The sequence below is a fragment of the Ambystoma mexicanum genome, chromosome 6q (genome assembly GCF_040938575.1).
Source record: "Ambystoma mexicanum isolate Mex_15411 chromosome 6q, UKY_AmexF1_1, whole genome shotgun sequence".
NCBI lineage: Eukaryota > Metazoa > Chordata > Amphibia > Caudata > Ambystomatidae > Ambystoma > Ambystoma mexicanum.
In genome coordinates this window covers 227,716,584-227,735,730 of record NC_090937.1, presented here as the reverse complement: position 1 = coordinate 227,735,730, position 19,147 = coordinate 227,716,584, and the positions used below count along the sequence as shown (strand labels likewise).

The 19,147-nt window shown below is 47.0% G+C and overlaps 1 protein-coding gene across 1 annotated transcript in view; it reads left to right on the top strand.

Annotated features, from left to right (window-relative positions):
• Positions 1 to 19,147, top strand: part of USP53 (ubiquitin specific peptidase 53) — a 321,924-nt gene that overhangs the window by 147,169 nt on the left and 155,608 nt on the right. Inside the window, exon 7 of the mRNA XM_069630685.1 lies at positions 5,832 to 5,978. Within this exon, the coding sequence (XP_069486786.1) occupies positions 5,832 to 5,978 (147 nt within the window). The remainder of the gene's footprint in view (positions 1 to 5,831; positions 5,979 to 19,147) is intronic.

Here is a 19,147-nt window from a genome sequence, read left to right as displayed (position 1 = left end):
GGGGTTCCCACGCCAGCACTGTGCTCTTTCTCTTCTTATGAACCATACGCTTCACAGCCAGGAGAGATTGTAGTGCCTGGAGGTGTTCCTGGTTGGGATGCACCCCTTGAGACACAACTACCACCAATGAGTCACCTAGGACCTTTTAAAAAACTTAATGATAGATCTCTGTCTATCTCTGGCTCTCTTCTTCACTGAATTCTGGTGTAGTGCTTTTAGGCTCCATTGCACTTTAACTGCCACACGAAGTTCAATTGGATATATATATATATATATATATATATATATATATATATATATATATATATATATATATATATATATATATATATATATATATATATATATATATATATATGCTTTCTGTGAGAGCTCCCGTGGACACCAGCAGATTGAGTGGTGTGATTCTTGCCCCGATCTGTCTGAAATGCTGAGAGATGCACTTGCTGTGTCACACGCAGGCCGCGCTGCATAACAGCGATTGAAAACGCAAGGTCCTTTGCTCAGTGCGGACTCTGAGGAGTCGGAAAGGACCTTGTGCTCGATACAGCAGTCGCGCTGAGCCCTGGGTAGTGCCCCGGTTCCCAAAAGCAGGCAAGATGACTAGCGGATCCAGAGTGCTCCCCGTAGGCCGCCTGACACATTAATAACGTTGTCAATAGCCCGCAGCCACCGCCGCCTGTAATAGCTTTGGAAACAAATACTGCACTACAAGTGTCCGTGTGAGTCGTTGCTCGCTCGCAATAATGTTGGAACTTAAACACCACTGCACTTATGAGCTTGAATTGCTGCTCGCCACTGCTAACAAGCGTTCAAGCTCGTGCTGCCTTGCACACCCAATACTAACAATAAATACACAGGCAAATTACCCACAATAAGGTTTATAATCCATGAAAAGAACAGTAACTAAACCTAAATCCCCATGCTATTACTCATACAGAAACATATATCACTAAGCAATGACCGGGTGACTTATCTGCTTGGAAGAGCAGCAAAGAAAGAGGAGGCGGCACAGACGGGACAGGACATGACATTGCAGTTGTGCTGGATTATGATTGGTTTAAGAAAATGGATACAAAACTACAGGGAATTGGTGGACTTCTGGGTATTGGTAGTCATGTGCAGTGGAGGTTTTGTTGAGTGGTTGTTTTACTGTTTAAAAAAAAAAAGGTCAAAGTTAAGATTTGAAAAAAGGTACGGTGAAAAGTGGCCTCCGTTCTCGACATAGAATTGAAAAACTGTTATAATGTTTAGTCATTATGATTTCATTGTTGCTAAATGAACATTGTGCATCGAGATAACCCTCCCTTGCCCCAAAACCAGGACTAGGTTTTTAAATGAAAAACCTTCTCGGAACGAGTGGTCCAGAGGGTCCAATTCTCAGACAATCCTGGGTAAACTGTGACATCTTTACTTTGCTTTTTACTTTAATGTACATACCACGCCATGGGAACTCGAAGGCATAAGGGCGCTTACAAAACAAACATCTATACATTCAAGAGCCTAAAACGAAGAATAGTACATTCAATATAAGTAATTCCGAATTAGTCTAGAAAATTTCAACAGACCAGGTAGCCGAGATTTAAAAAGTCCATGGGCCTCATTAGGACCCTGGCGCTTAGTGTTTAACGACGCCGTAAAAGGCTGTGGCGCAGTTAAACACTTAGCGCCTTACTACAAGGTCCCTTTGCGGGACCTGACCTGAACCTAGGGTCTAGACCAGCCGTTAAAGTAGGGACCCGCAAAGGGACCTTGATGCTAAGTACGGTACTGCAATTTGTGGTACCGTACTTGGCGCCTTCCCCATTCCCATAGAGCCCTATGGGGCAAAAATGGGAATGGGGAAGGGCCATGATTCAATGGGGAATTACCGCCCCGCCAACCTTGGAATGGGGTGGTAATTCCCCATTGATCCATGGCGGACCTGTTACAACACCGGCACCAACCATGGTGCTAATAGCGCCATGGTTTAGCGCCGGTGTTGTAATGAGGGCCCATATCTTTAGGAAAAATGGGTAAGGAGAACATCAGATGATCAAATTACAAATTGAGAGCCCTCTAGGGAAATATTTACAGCAATTGAGAAACGCAGGTAGGGTACTGTCCCCACAACCCACTAAAACACAGTCGCTGTTAGGTTGTGAACACCAGTCACTCTGGTCCATTCTACGCAAGGTTTTTAAATTGGTGCGTCTGACCACACCAGGCAAGATTTTAGATCGGTGTCTCTGCCGCAACCATGCAAGGACCTTATTGCGCAGACCTTCTTTAGTCTCTCTTCCACCTATTTTCCGAATGTTGTTTATAACAAAGTTTCCTTGGTCCATAATGAAGTCATGCATATTCGTATTCTTTATTGTTGGCATTTGTGCCTTTTTTAGGCGAGCATTCATGCGGGTATAGTCTCACATTTAGCCTTCATCGTTGTGGGAGGTTTGACCCCTTTATGGTCAGATTTCTGGTCATGGATCGAAGAGGGGAGCAATGGTTCCTGAGTTAGGCTATTGGAGACCACAATGGGGATTGTTATTTTCTCCCTACTGTCCATTATTGGCATGGTGGAATTAGGTGGCGCCTCATTCCAGACGTTAGTTTGTAGAGCTTGATCTTTTGTCTCCTTTGGGATAAGAACTTGACAGGCGTTGTTGACCTTCAATATCTGTGGTAGGACAATAGGAATGGACAGCCCGTCTGTCTGTGAAGTAGTATCTACTTTAGGCGGTCGCAAGTCCGCCCCCAAATCATTTAGGGCATCAGCCAGGAGACCAAGGTCAAAAGGATCCTTACATAGGAGTAACTCTTTGGCCATAAGAGCAGATCATTGCAAGGGATCAGTGTGCTCGAATTGAGCTAAATTAGGCCTAGCCCCGCCTTGGGGGACATGGAATATTGGGGTAGAATGGGCTAAATTACTCTCAGCGTGGTTGGTGGATTTTTATGGGCATTTTTCCAGGCATGGGGATTTGACTGGGATAAGTACTGGCACCATGCTCTCAACAGTGCCAGATTTAAGTAAACTGTCTGGGAATACGAGTTCTAGGGGACCAGTCTTCAAGAGAGGACTATATGGTTCCAGCCTTGATCTTGTCTCTTTTTTTTTTTTATTTTGAGGCATTGTTGTAGTACGAGTACTAAGTGCCAAGACCTCCGAAACACAGTCTCTGTTGATCAAAGGGGAGGAGGCCGCAGAGCCCTGCGAGGCCCCTACAGCCTGTTCCTGGTGCCCATTCAGCAGACCACCAATATTGCTCTTCTTGTTTATGGCTATAATGACCCCAGTCTACGCGGGCTGAGAACTAAAACAGCAGATTGGAAGGTGCAGAGGAGGGACAATAATCGGGCACCCCGCCGCTCACGTGACACAGAACTGTCCTAACTGGTAACCCTATCATAGAGTAACAGGATAGGTTGGACAAACAGATTTCTCATGCCACTTTATACACTACATTTGTATAATACGTTGTGGGTGCCAACATTCAGACTTTTTTCAGGGAGGTTGTAAGGGACTGTTGGGAGGCTAAAATGCCTTACCTGTAATCTTCTCTCCTCTTCACTAAGAGGATATTTGTTCCTCGGTATCCCTGGTCAGCCTGTTTTAGTCAAGCTCGAATAGCCTACTTATTTAGGTTGTTAAAGGGCCTCTGAATCAATGAATTGCAAAGTCATCAGCCTCAAGAATAGATGTCCATGCGGAAGGGTAGGTGCCACGAGGGGCCCAAATAATAACCGCAAAGCCAACTGTTTTAGCTTGTGTGGTTATAGGATAGGCATTTGCCAGACACTGCATAATGGTACTATCTTGCCATAAGCTGGATATTGTAACCACTGCAAAATGTTGAGAGTAATGGGGCATATGAAAGCAGTGTCTGGCAAATACCTATACCTGTACAAAAGCCAAAACTTTTGGTTTTGCCTAAGCTTGTTTTTAACAGGACATCAGTGCTGTTTTTTGTTCCTTTTTCTAATTTAGTGCAGGCAGAGATGCCCCTATAGTGTATGCTAGTGATACTTACTTTTTACATTTCTGATGCAGATTTCTAGAAAGTTCTGGACTCCATAATTCCTCAGTAAGTGCTTGTTCCACCAAAGGATTGATCAGCTGAGGTTCAAAAACATGGCTCGGATGCAATTTAGCAGCTCAGCATATAACGCAATGGTCCTGACCAAACACCTTCTACCCTGCTAGACACTAAAATACAACAGGTTCTCTGTACGTACTCCTCTTTCTGACAGCAGTTTCTCCTCAATTGACTGTTCTCCTGGATAGGGCTTATTGCAGGTTTATATTGTAAAATGTGCAATACTCTCTGTCACAATGACTGGCCTTTGCAAAGTCCTCCTGAGCATCTCCTCCAACCCCCTCACCGCCTGCCCACTGAAAAGAGAAGACCAGATGAAGTCTGGAATTGCTGACCTTCCCAGCTATTACAGGATTTGACTTGTTACAAACTAGTTAGCCTATGGGTGATGGCACAGTGGCTACCGATATGTTATGATGTGGCGAGCCTGCTGGTAGGTAGTGCACAATCCTTCAACCATGCCTGATGAGGGTCTCTGCAGCTGCTGCTTTAGACTCTGAGGCAAGGACAACTACTGGGGAGCGACTAGGAGACTTTGGCTTTTTTAAGATTTCGTGGCCTTTTCTATTCCCTCACACAGCCCCGTTTTTCTATTTTGCTTTTTGTTGGAGAAGGGGATTACTGCAAAACGTCTTTGTGTTTAATTGTGGTTGACATACAAAATAACAGGACAGTGTCTACTGTCCTAAAACGTGGATGGGACATTTCTCCTGAAGCTGAATGCGAACAAAATCATTTCTTCTCCTATCCCCAAAATGTTTTCACCTTCCAGCTCAATCCCAGATTGAGGTATTTACCCATAAGTTACTGTTGTAAGAGGCAAAATAATAAATAACCGAGCAGTAGATCGAGGACATTGGAAGTTTTTATTTTGGTCTTAATTACATCAGAAGATGGTGTTATCAAAATATTATGGATCATATTTAAATTGCTTAATTGGCTCCTCTTGCAAAAGAAAATGTGGCCCAACTCTTTACATCAAAAGTTCAGGGTCAAGCTAGACATTTGGCTTGGGGCATCATTAAGGTGCCCAACTGTGAACCTCTGGTTACTGCGATTGCTCTCTTGGCTTAGGAAGAGCCTAGAGTATTTCTATTTGGTCAATACTTAAATATGTTTGAAGCAGTTTCATCAGTTAATGTCACATTTACTTGGTTCTTCCCTCAATCAGCCAAAAGAGGACTAATCCTCCACACCAACTACCCCTCCATTCAAGTACAAGAACCTATATGAAGCACGGACTTTGAAACTGTTCTCGCCGATGCTGCCAAGTTCATTCATGCTGGTCATTTTTATACATATGTAACGTGATCTGATGCCTTCCATGATCCAGAAGAAGCTATAATCTTGTAAAACCTTTAGCACTCATTTTGGATATTTCCGGTACTGGAATAGATTTAGCCAAGCAAGGCACTTGAGTTTTGAAAGGGGAAGTGACATCTCTACATGCCCTTCATCTTTAAAAAAAGAACCTTTGACGCACCATTGCCTAGGACAGAGGTGTGATTGCGTACACTTACTCCTTTGCTGGACATCTAAGTCAATGGTGCTTTTAGCCTTCGAATGAAGGAATGTAACTGAAGTTTAATTACCCGCTTTAAGTTTCTATACATTAGGCCTTGTAGTAACCGAGGGTGCTCTGCAAAACTGATGCCTTTATTTCACTCTTAACCTGTTAGTCTGCATGATTTAAATACCAAACCATTTTTCTAATGACTTTTTTTCTTCTTCTGCCTTTCCCTTCTTTTGCAGAGTAACTGTGGACAGAAAATAAAGATCCGCCGGGTTCTGATGAACTGTCCTGAGATTGTCACTATTGGTCTAGTGTGGGATTCTGAGCATTCAGATTTGACAGACGATGTTATGAAGAATCTGGCAACACAGCTTTATCTACCTGGGGTATGTTGAATATATTAATCTTTGTTGGCTTATACATCATATGGACAGTTCCTCATCAAAAGGTCTAATGGAACAAGGCTTGATCCCCAATCTCTCACACAGACTCATGGCTCACTTGTGCAACTAAATCTGCAAGAAGGAGAATTCGCTGGCCAATGCCCCTATAAGGCACCACGTATTTCCATGAATTCAGATTTGTGTTTCATATTGGCAGTGTTTGATTAGCAAATAAGTTATTGATAGTTCTTAGTCACCATTAGTCTTCTCTTTAAGCAAAAAGTGAGTTTATTATGCTTAACCTATTTATTATGTTAGGGCATTTATAGAGTGCAACGCCTTCCACCGCATGGCATGTTGGAGTGAAAAAACAAGAGCAAATACAAACCAGTTACTTCCCAGGAATAAACCTTCAGTAGAAGTGCAGAAAAACAAACACATTCTCGGTTGTGAGTTTGAGCATTTGGTAGATACGCAGTATAGACCGCAAACATATAGTGACAAAGCCTACAGTTTTGGGTTTTGTGCAGACATCGGATGGGCATTTGGAAAGCACTTCCACAATCTTACTTACTGGTCATAATGTAGCAATAGCTGGAAAATGGCATGATTACCTGGGCACATGACAGCAGTACATATGATACTTCTATTCAGACCACAGTTGTTGGCTTTGTCAGTGCTTATTTTTAACAGGATTTCAGTGCAAAAAAAAGGTATAAATCAAGAGGCTGAAGGCACACTTTAAGACATATTATTTATACCCAGCACCATTTACATCTGCAATAACGCCATTAACTGTCAGCAGGCTGCTTAGAAATCACACTGGCACACATGTTTGGGGTTACTGCTTGATGGAGCTAGCTCTGCGATCCCAGGCAGACATTTATTGGACCGAGAGAGGCAGGTAGTGGGTGGGAATGGTCATGGGGATTATCTTGGCCATAGGTAGTCAATGGGTGGTGTCACGATGGACACTAGCTATCGACAGACAACCAAACTCACTTTTTTTGGGGGCTCCAAAACAACAAACTAAGGAATGACAGTAATTAAAATGTCTCAAATTTTCATAAGCGGCCCCTTCCTTCTCTTTCGCTCACAGCTGTGGTAGTCTCCCCTCCAATCTTCCTGAACCCTATTTAGGGAAACTCCAAACAGTTGTTTCTGAGCCGCTTGAAGAGAGCATAGTTTCTCATTGAGAGGGAGCTGCTTCCTGGGGATCCTGGCTTCCCTTTAGGGGCTTGTCCTGGTTCCGGCCATCCCTTTACCAGTTACTCCCTCCTCACCGCTCTGCCACAGCCTCATTCCTCCTCCAGCCTCTAATGCTGTCTTAGGGCTAGTCTGTCCCTCCCGTACTGCCTGGGTACATGGCTTTCCCTAAAATAAACCGCTCACTCCTGCTCTCCCACTTTATCCTTCTGATATCTTTAAAGGGGCTGTGATTCCAACTCTTTCAACCTACTACACTTCCTCATCATTCCCCTGCTTTCTTTTCTCCTCCTGATCTTCATCTCTTTCCTGCTCCTAAACGCAACCCTCTCCTTCCCCTGCTATTTTACGTTTCTCGTTCCTTTCTGCTCCCTCTCTCCTTCCCCCTCTCAATCACCGCCCCCCCCTTCTATTTCTCTAATCAGCGCATGTCCAAACTCTTTATCTTTAGCTGCAAGTTATTTTTCTTCTTGGCCACCTTTCTTTTTTTCCTTCCTCCTCTTCCCTCTCAGTCTCTTGCTCCTTCGCTACTTTGAGTCTCATTCACCTTTTTTTACCTATACTGGATTTGTTTTCATGATTTCAGACTTTATCTGACAACTCTTCTTATCCTCTTTAATGTGTTCTCCAACCACCACTTTCGTACTCTTCTCTTGAACCTCCTTGTAACTCTACTCCGCAACCTTGATCTTTCCCTCAGTCACAACCTGGACCTCTCCTTCCATCTCGTCCTATTCTTCCTGTAGCCCCTGCTTTCCGGCCCTGGTCCAGGCACATGAGTCCAACGCCCTCAACCCGGACCAGGGACAGTCCCCATGGGAGCCACTACCCCCCCCTGGGAGCCTGTAGGGAGGGCGCTGCACCTTAAAATAAAATTTGTGATAACCGGAGATGGGCTACATCCCGAGTTCTTATATTACTAACTGGGCACTGAAACTACAGTAGATTTTATAGGCATCCCAAAGGGGATCTCTCTTGGGATCCCTATAAAATCTACTCTAGTGTCTGTGTGCATTTAGTAATCTAAGAACTCTGGGTGTACCCAATCTCCTGTTAGCAGTACCAATTTAATGGGAATCTGCTATGCCGGATCATCCTTCCTTGGCAGGGTCTCGGGACCGCTGGGGCGAGTCTGAACAACAGACCACTTCCCTATCTTCAGGTACCACCCAAATGGAGTGTTAGGCCAGAGAGAGGCCTCTCTGGGTGTTCCCATCCTGCTAGGTGGCCTTGGGCAGGCTGCCACGACCTCCAGCTACCCCACGCCAGAGTGCATCCCCTCTACTCCTTTTCCTATAATCACAATATCAGCCCAGATCTACTTAGCTTTTACTCAACTTAACATTCCCATAACACTCTTATGCCCTACATAATATTTATAATACTTAACATTTATTAATTAACATTTTACATTAATCAAATAAAGACATACTGCATAGAAACACATACATTACATGATGCAGTCAGTCTCTCCCTCTCACTACCTCCTGAGCTGCCTCTGGTGACTACAGCTGTAGCTGGCTGAGAATTTGTGGCCTGTCCCTTGGTGATATCTGGGGCCTGGCCCCAATTCTGCCGTTTCTTCTTGGAGGCCCTGTCCACCACATGGGGCTAGCCATGAGCACTGTGCAGCCGGCCTTTCAGCTCCTCCTGTCTACTTCTCCAGGCACCTTCCTGCTCCTTCTGCATGCCAGCTGTCTCCAAACCTTTCTCCTCCTGCTTCAGCCACCATCCTCCATCCTTTCAGCTTCCACACTGAATGACATGGAGTCTGGGTTTGTGGCCCCCTCCTTCTAGTCGCTTTTTGGAGTAAGAGGACTCTGGTGTGCTGACTTGTTATAGGAGGCTTTAAAGTTGTAGTTCATTGGGCCTGAGTGGGTCTTCAGCAACTGTTAGGAACTTCAAAATGGTGGAAATATTTCCTTTCTCCCTCTTCAAGCTAATGGTGTATTGGTTGGTTTCTTGGTCCCTTCCGGGTGAGGATTTCCAGTTTTGCGGTGGGACTTGGGGTTGGTTGACTGCTTCCCAAATTCTGAGTAATCAAGAGGGCTTCTTTGCACCAAAGCTAGGGGAGCAAAGCATGTCAACTCCACACGACTGCTGCTCTTGGAATCCCTTCAAGGTGTCTGCCTACTTGTTTACTTGGTTCTACTCTGACGCCAGAGATAGTTGGACTTATCCGAGGGATTGATAAGGGAGGACCCTATCTTTAGGGTGTGCCTTAAAATGCCAGTATTGGCCCCTTTAAGAACACACTTGTCATGGCTTTGCCCGAAAATGCCAGTATTTAGCCATGTAAGAACACACCTTTGGTTGTTTTGCCCCAATGTGCCAGTTCTTGCCCCTCTAATGACACACCGGTGATGGCTTTGCCCTGGCATGCCAATATTTGCTGTGTAGGAACTCGCCCAGGAAGGCTTTGCCCAAAAAGGCAGTGCTTGCGCATGCAAAATCACACCTGTGATGGCTGTACCCCCACATGCCAGTATTTTCTCCTACATGAACATGCTTGTGATATGTCGGTAACAAATCTGGAGCAATTAAAAGGTCTATGTCGGAGTTCCTAGTTTGGGCTTGTCCTGGTCATGCCCAGATGGCTAGTGAAACACCCAGTTATTATTCTTTGGGTTGTGGGCTTTCAAGGTTCCCAAACACGCTTTCACTGAGTCGGTGGTAAGAGCCCTCTGAGGCCCATACATCGTGAGCTTAGCAAAGTCTTAAGTTCCCTTCCAGACGTCTGAGATCGAGATACCAGTCTGTTCTCCCAGTCTTTCAGCGGCATGCTTGCGGGCTGAATGGTAGCTTGCTACCACCTTCCTGTTTTTATGGTTCTGGTCTCCAGGACACTTCCCTCCTTACTTTCCCTGACATGATCTCCTAGTCCCTCAGTGCGATTGCACTGTCTCATACTTGCTCCCACCTCTGAAGTTTGCTCTAGATCCGACCAGGTTTGCTAAAGGATCTGACTAGTAAGGGTCTCCTTCACCTCCTCGCAAATATTGGCAGCAGAGACCATGTAGAATGTGTTCTTATGTTGCGTGCATAATGCCATCAATAATACCATGAGTATGTTCTTCTACGGGAATACTGTCATATATAGGTGCAGTCAGCATGGAAACTTATGGGCACAGGCAGTGTGCTTATTTGTTTCTACTGCCATATATTGTGGTTAAAGGCATCATACAAATGCACTGGGAAATGCTTTTGTGCACAGTTGACTTGCAACTATTGGATTATTTTCATGAATTACACTGCAAAACTGATGCTAAACTGTCTGGCTTTTTACCCAATTTTTCCCAAGCAGTGTGCTGTGTAATGCACCATTTTAACCTATTAACATGTTCTTATGGGGAGAACCCCAGACTTGATTGGTTCAGCCTCCATCGCTACGCTCGATCACTCTTGAACATTTGTGACAAAATATTTATGCTCCACCAATTAAAAAATTCACCAGCCGCCAGTGGCAATGTGGAAAAAAAAAAACAAAGTGGGTTCTTAGAACCCGCTTTATTTTTGGAAATTGCGCTATGAAGTTTGTATTTCTCTAATGTGCCACATTCGCAAAGGCAAGACTGAAGAGTAGTATTTGTCTGTACAAGATAGACGGACCGGATGCTCCAGATGAGCTGCTTGTTTAGAGTCAACTTATTTGTTTTATTTTTCTGAGGCTTATCAGTCTGTGCAAAAATACTCAGTTCCTGTGGCCTAAATTTTCCCATATACATGTAAAATAGTTAGTATTGTATCATTATTTTTACATATAGCACTTCACGTCTGACTCCTGATATCTCCTGTTTTTAAACACTGTAAAAATAGGAGTTATAGTACGAAATGAAATAATACTTAGTGTATCAACCTTCAAAGAATGAAGGACTGGTTCAGCGCTACTGGAATTTAAACATGGCACTGGTCAGAGATGAGCTTTTAACTCAATGAGCTATCAAATTGCGGCACATAATGCTGTTTAATCAATTGTGCAGTTAAAAAAAAATTATCTGGATATCTACCATCACCCTCTCCTTTACCCACCAGAAAATGTACTACTATTATCAGGTTTACTAGTAGGACATGACATTACAGTATTTGGTATTTTATGAAATGCATGCTTTCAAGCTTTCTTATGTTTTACACCTGCTATTCACTTCAGGGTATGACATAGGGGTTAAATGTGATTTCATGTGATGTCACCAGAGTCAAAGATCATATGACATCCCTTCCTGTGATCTCATTCGGTGTGTGATATCACTTCTGCTACCCCTGGCATTTTGGTTAATTGACGTCCATGCAAGTTGTCCTATCTACTGAAAATTCAGGAGTAGGTTGAGAACAGTCAGTTGGACCTACCCTTAAAACAGAACCATCTTGCCAATCACGTTGAGACTGCATCCAAGGCCAATTTATTAGCTTGCCATCGGATTAGCTAAACACAGCATTCTTTTTGCTTAAAACCTCACTGCAGCATTTAAAAGGCAATGGTGATGGGTGAGGGGAAAGTGTGTCCTGAAACGAGGGATGGAAAAATCACAAATAACACGACTGCGTGTGTGCAGGGGTCTAGGAGCAGAAGGGATAGAAGACGCATTGGTATCATGCAGCATTGTACCATGACCAGATGATCCTGATCCTTTTACCCTAATTAAGGAAAGATAGCTGTTACTTTGTATTTGTTATTTTCATTACTTTGCACAATTAAGCCTTCATTCTCGATTTCCCCATGTTATTTCCCATTAATTCTTCTCGCTCAGGCCCCAACACCTCGGGCTGTTCCAGCGCATGTTGGTGAATGGCTTCTCGCAGGGTATGTTGTGGAGTTCCTGGGGTCCAAGCACCGGAGTCGAATACACTCTCGCTGAGGTCATTAAAGAACCCCATTCAGCACTGTAACACTTATTTTTTTGTAGCTCTAGGTCCTCCCTGATCTAATACCAGGGCTCGACCTATGGGTTGAAGGGAACCTAGTCCTTCAAGCTCCAGGCCGTACTCTAGTTTTCAAAGGGATTGTGTCCTCTGACGTATTCCACATCTATGACAGGTAATCGCAACAGCTGTGCTGCTTCGAAAATAATTTTCGGCGTCTGAGTCCTACATCGATTGTCGATAAGTGACGTCACCGGATGTTATAAGTAGGACGCCCGTAGCCTCAGTTCCGTTTTTCCGCGAATGTGTTTGCTCCGGAATCTTGGCACGCCTCGGCTCTTATCCTGATTGAATCGGTTCTTCGAACTTGGTTGTTTGTGAAGTATCAGGTCTTTGTCTTCTTCTACCCCGCAGTCTGGCTTCAAGAAGTGTCGGTACTGCGGTTCCAAGATGTCGCTGACGGACCGGCACAACGTCTGCCTCTGGTGCCTTGGCAAGGACCATGCCACCGATGACTGCAATGAATGCCAGTCTTTGATGTCGAAGGCCTTTTGGGAGCATAAGAAGAACTTGACTGTAGGTAGGGTTTCCAAACCCCGAAAGTCAAAATCCGCAGGGCTTTCGACCAACGATTCGAGGGGCGACTCTGCGTCGGCTTAAGTCCAGGGGGTCTCAGTCCTGGAGTGGTTCCCGCCATTCCTCTGCCTCTTCTAGGCACTCTCGGAAGCGCCGCCACCGGTCGCCTTCCTCGTCCGCCAGACGGCGGGTAGCTTGTCCCAACAAGCAATCATCTCTGGCGGAATGGGACGCATTTCGCCAGGAGATGATGGCAATTTTTGGATCGCATGGCTCTATTGTGTCCGCACCTTGGAGAGAAGCCGGCAAAGAACGCGCTAGGGCCACCGCTCGCACGCCTTCGGGCTCCGCTGGTCGGCGCGATCGGGAGCCATCGAGGTCCCGATCGGACAAGGTAGATGGCTCTAGCCATGCCCGCTCCAAGTCCCGGTTCTCGACGCCCTCAAGACGCCATTAGCGCCATGTCCGTAGAGGGGCTCTCTGGAGGCTCCGCCGCCGAGGCCGTCGAAGGACACGCTCGGGGCTCCGGCCCCGAAGCCGTTGTTGCTTCGCTCGACGCCGATTCCTTTGATGCTTTTTGAGGAGGCTTTATCAGAGTTGCCCCGGAGACCGGTGGAAACCCCAAGGAAGGCCCTGAGTAAATCAATGAGGCCTGTGTTTGAACCTTTTTCTGTGCCCTCATCCAGGGATTCATTTCAGCCTTTGAATTATATCTCTGAGGAAGACCAGCGCCAATCCTTGCATGACGCCAGTGGTCTGGACACCTCCCCGGAGCTTGAATTTGGCAGGCCTGAGACTGGTACACACGCCGAGTCTTCGTACAGGCGTCTCATGTCGAGGGTGACGGAGTACTTGGGGTGGTCGGCTCCACCTGTGGATTTTCTGCAGGATGACCTGACAGATATTTTGGACCAAGGTCCACCCACTGACCCGGTGCTGCCATTTCATATGGCCTTACAAATAAGGGTGGCGGCGGCTTGGACTGCTCCGGAGAGTCTCCCGGCAGTGAATAAGTCGTTGCTGAAAAAATACTGTCCAGCCAGTGGCGCCCCGGCTACTTGTCTTTGCACCCCACTCTGGAGAGTTTGGTGGTGCAGTCGGCTACGGCCCCAGCGAAGCAGGCGGCGTACCCTACCATCCCTCCTGATAGGGACGACACGCGCTTCGACGGTTGGGCAAAGAAAGTATTTTCATCTGGGGTATGGCTTTAAAGGCAGCCAACTCTGTTTGTGTCTTGGCAAGATTCACTCACACGTTATGGAATTGCGTATCTTTGGTGGCTGAACATATTCCCGAAGGGGAGGAACTGGATGGTTTTCTTGCCCTCGTTCAGGATGGCAAGGATGCCATGTGTGAATCCGTTCAGTCGGGTCTGGACGTGGCAGACTGTGTCAGCCGGTCCATGGCGGCGAGCACCGTGATGCGCAGGTTTGCGTGGTTGCGGAAGTCGGGGTTTGCTCCTGATGTACAGTCCCGGCTTCTCAACATGCCCTTTGATGGTGACCATCTTTTTGGCAGCAAGGCTGACGAGAGCCTTGAGAGGTTGCAGACCTCCAAAGCTGCAGCAAAGTTGTTGAGTGCTGCAGTTCGTCGACCTCTGCCTTTTCGTCCTAGGGGACAGCAATGGAGGGGAGGTTCCTTTCGATACTACTCATCCTTTGGTAGATCGAAGGGAGCTGCCAGTCAAAGGGGCCAACGTAGGAGTACCAGAGGTGGAAAACAGGGTACTCGAGGTGCCAAAGCCGCTCGGGCAGTTGCCTCTTTGCCCTCAGGCACTGCCGCAGCCGCTTCAGCTCAGTCATGAGGCCATGTCCCATGGTTCGCCGGTTGGGGGAAGGCTGGTGCAGCATCTTGTAGAATGGCGTGCCATTACTTCAGATGTGTGGGTTCTGGAGATCATAGCCCACGGCTACTGTCTTACTTTCCGGCAGAGGCCTCACGACAATCCACCAGGGAATCTCTCTTTGAAGAGTCTGGATCCGCTCCTTGCACAGGAAATCAAATCCCTGCTGGAGAAAGCCGCCATAGAACTGGTGCCTGTAGCGGAGAGGAACAAGGGATGGTATTCCCCATATTTTTTTATACCGAAAAAAGACAGGTGATTGAGACCCATCATGGACTTGCATGGTTTGAACAAGCTCCTCAGGAAGGACAAGTTCAAGATGGTTACTCTCTGAAGTCCTCCAGGCCCTTCAACTTGAGGACTGGTTGGTGTCTCTCGACCTCAAGGATGCTTACCTTCATGTGCCGATTCATCCCAAGCACAGGAAGTACCTAAGCTTCGCGGTTGGCGACTCACATTTTAGGTTTCGGGTCCTGCCGTTCGGATTGAACTCCGCCCGAGGGTCTTCACTAAGCTCATGGTGGTGGTGGCAGCGTATCTCAGGAAAGGGGGGATTCATGTCTACCCCTATCTGGATGATTGGTTGATCAGGGCGTGCTCTCCCGAGCAAGTCCTGGATCATCTGTCAGTCACCTGCCACTCCCTTCACAGGCTGGGCTTCTCCCTCAATTTAAAGAAGCACCACTTGACACCTACCCAGCGGCTCCAGTACATTGGAGCAGTGCTCGACACATCCCTGGGGCAGTGTTTGCCTCCCCAGGTGAGGGCTCATCACATTCTGCAGATGGTGGACAAGTTTCAACGTGCCCAGAGTCTCCCAGCGTTTGAGTTCTTGAGGTTGCTCGGCCTCATGGCATCCTGCATTCTACTGGTGCCAGAGGCCAGGTTGCGGATGAGATCTCTGCAATGGGCTCTCAAGATGCAGTGGTCGCAGTCCTTCGGCAGGATGCCGGATCCCCTTCAGGTGCCACTCTTGGTCGCCCAGGATCTTCTGTGGTGGGCCATCGAAGGCAATCTGATGAAGGGGGCTCTATTTTGGCTACACTGGCCGGAGGTAACAGTCGTGACGAATGCATCCCTCACGGGATGGTGAGCTCATGCCAACGAGTTGACAGTCCGCGGTCGTTGGTCTCTGTCGGAGTCCAGACTCCATATGAATCTTTAGAGCTTAGGGCCGTAAGGCTAGCTTTGAAGGCTTTTCTGCCATCTGTGCGGGGGAAGAATGTCCCGATTCTGACAGACAATACAGTGGCCATGCAGTACCTCAACAAAAAGGGGGGGGCAGAGTCTCTCCCACTGAGCAGAGAGGCGATGCAGCTCTGGTTCTGGGCCATCCAGCAGGAAATTTTGATCTCGGCAGTTCATCTGGCCGGAGATGAAAACGAGGCGGCGGATGCTCTGAGAAGGCAGGACACGGTCTCTCACGAATGGGAGCTGGCTCAGGAGGTTCTCTTGCAGATCTTCACCCTTTGGGGGACCCCACAAATGGATCTCTTCGCCACCAGTGTCAACCGGAAATGCGAAAGATTCTGCTTGTGGGAATTTGCTACAAGAGGAGCCTTAGGGGACGCGTTCGTAGTCGAGTGGTCCTTCCCACTGCTGTACGCGTTTCCTCCAGTTCCTGTCATTCCGCAAGTGCTGCAGAGGTTACGGAGGTTCGGTTCCCGAATGATCCTCATTGCTCCGGCATGGGTCGGACCTTCTCGATATGTCCATCTGCCCTCCACGCCGTATTCCCTACCGAGGTGATCTGCTCTCAAGGGAGGGGGGGGGGGGTCGGGTTCTCCATCCAGAGGTCATGTCTCTCAACCTTCATGCTTGGTTTCTGAAAGGTTGAGATACAAGGATTGGGACCTCCCTGAAGACGTGATGGAGGTGTTGCTTTCGGCCAGAAGGCCTGCAACAAAGACCCTGTACCATTGCCGTTGGAGAAAGTTCTGCGACTGGTGCAGGGTAAAGAATGTAGATCCTTTTTCATGTGCCATTCCTGTGTTTTTTTTGCTTTTGTTAGCCCACAAGAGCCTGCAAGTGGGTACCATTAAGGGTTACCTTGCAGCGCTGTCCATATTTAAGCACTCGTCTGAGGAGTGTTCTTATTTTAAGATTCCTTTGATTTCTCAGTTTCTTAAAGGGCTAACTAATGTGTTCCCACCGCCACCTTTCCAGGTGCCTGGTTGGGATTTGGACTTGGTTCTGAAATTCCTAATGGGAGCTCCGTTTGAGCCCTTACATTTTTGTCCTTTGAGACTGTTGACCTTTAAAACTGTATTTTTGGTTGTGGTTACTTCCGCTCGCAGAGTGAGTGAGTTGCAGGCCCTATCCGCCAAGCCACCTTTCACGGTGTTCCATAAGGACAGCGTTGTCCTTAGGGTCCGTCCTTCTTTTCTTCCGAAGGTTGTGTCGGAATTTCATTTGAGCCAGAAGGTCATTCTTCCGGCGTTCTATCCTCCTCCGCATCCTGGTAATGAAGAGGAGAGGCTCCATAGTTTGGATCCTGGGAGAGCATTAAGTTTCTACATCTCATGCATGTCCCGGGTCAGAGTGGGCGATCAGCTCTTTGTAGGATACGCTGGAAGGCGTTTGGGTCAAGCTGTTACTAAGCGGACCTTGTCCAGATGGATTATCTTGACAATCTCTGAATTTTACCGTTTGGCGGGTAAGGACCCTCCTGGGGGTTAACAGGCCCATTCTACTAGGGGTGTGGCTGCCTCTACTGCTCTGCAGAGGGGTGTTCCCATTCGTAACATTTGTGAAGCAGCCACATGGGCCTCTGTCCATACTTTTATAAAACACTACTCCCTGGATTCTATCCACGGGCAAGATTTGGCCTTTGGCAAGGCGGTCCTCTATTCTGCAATTTAATTGGGCATTCTAAAATTCAAAATTCTTTTCCCACCTCCATACATTGGTACTGCTTTGGGAGTCTGTCAGAGATGTGGAATACGTTGGAGGACACAATCCTTTCGAAGAACAAGTTACTTTCTTACCTGTTAGCGTTCTTTCGATGGGATGTTCCTCCGACGTATTCCAAATCGCACCCTCCCAGCCTGCCTCTCTACAGAATTTCTTATGCGATTGCAGCTTATGTTTCCGCAAGGCTTTCTGTAGTCATACTGGCAGAAGATTGGTGACACACATTCTGGGACAAAACTACAACTGAGGCTACGGGCGTCGTGCGTCCTCCTTATAACATCCGGTGACGTCAGCTCGACGGAGGCCCTCGAGGGACAGCGTATCGACGTAGGACTCCGATGACAAATATTTTTTCCGAAGCAGCACAGCTGTGGTGATTAGCTGTCATAGCTGTGGAATACTTCGGAGGAACATCCCATCGAAAGAACGTTACCAGGTAAGAAAGTAACTTGTTCTTCTACATGTTTTCTACATGTTTCGATCATGTAGCCCCTCACCAAATCTCACAAAATGGTGGCCATAGTACAGGTATTGGATTTTGGAGAACACATCATCACTGTCGAAATTAGCAGAATGCTCCATACCCAGGCGGGAGGAGAGCCTGGGGAACGTGCCGGTGTCCCTGCTGCCGAAGGTCCTCTGGAGTCTTATTTATGGTTTTCACCCAGTGTGACTGACCAGTCTTTGCACCACATCTACATCTCTGTGCTACTATGATTTTTAGTCCACGTGAAACTGGCAGCCCATTTGTTTACCAGCCTTTAGTTGCTCTACAAGGCCCCAAGCAAAGACCACCAAGGATTGATTTTATTTTTTTATTTTTTTTAGATTCATGGGTCTAATGAAATCCTAACCTAAATGAACACCTTCCTCAAAGGCCTGATAAAGGACATGCTTATGGGTCCAGGACACTGCTGATTGTTCCGGTGTTGCCAGTGTAAGAGCCAGGCTCTTTGGAACTTTGCATTAAGCTACCCTCTTTGGTTCATGTGGCCCCTCACCCAAGCCCCCATCACCAGAACCTGTGATGCTGGTTTCGCTAGAAACTCCCCTGGCCCTCCTACCTCTCGACCTCATTGTGCCAGTTACCCTGGTCCTGCCTACAGACCTTGCATTAGTTTGGGGGGGTTCTTCTATGCAGGACTTTGCTCTCATTCTCTTTCACAAGGAGCCTCCAGGCACAGATGGTGAATATTTTCTTTTACTAGTGCAATCTTTCCACAATCGGTCTGTAAACATTGCATAGTTTCTAGGCATTTCATCTGAGGAAACCGAAGGGCGGTTTTTAGCTTCATCCTCTGACAAATCGGCAGTGCTCCTGCCCTAGACCTTTTAGCTGAAGCTTTGGAAAAAACCTCACTCTGCTCAGACGATAAACACAAAGATGGAGGCGAAGTTACGGCTGGCTTCCTCAGAATCGGTGTGCCTTTGTTCTCCTCTGTGACCCCACTCCTTGTCCGCAGTGGCCTCCATGTATTCTAAACTTTCTTCTGCTTTCTCTTCCGCCACTTGATCCTGTCGCCTGTAAGCTCTTTACCTAGTCTGCCTTGCAACTCAGCCAGATAATGTGGTAGCAATCAAAGGCCCTAGAAGGAAATGGCTGACTTTCAGTTCTTTGACGGGGATAGGGACCCCTTTCAACCTGGGTCAGGAAAATGAGCTGGGTGTTTGCTGGATCCAATCCTAACCCAGTGGTGGGGTTGAGGGAGTTTGGAGGGCCTCAGTCTCTGCCCCCTCCACATGTGCCTAGTTACAAATGCAAAGTACCACTTGCAAT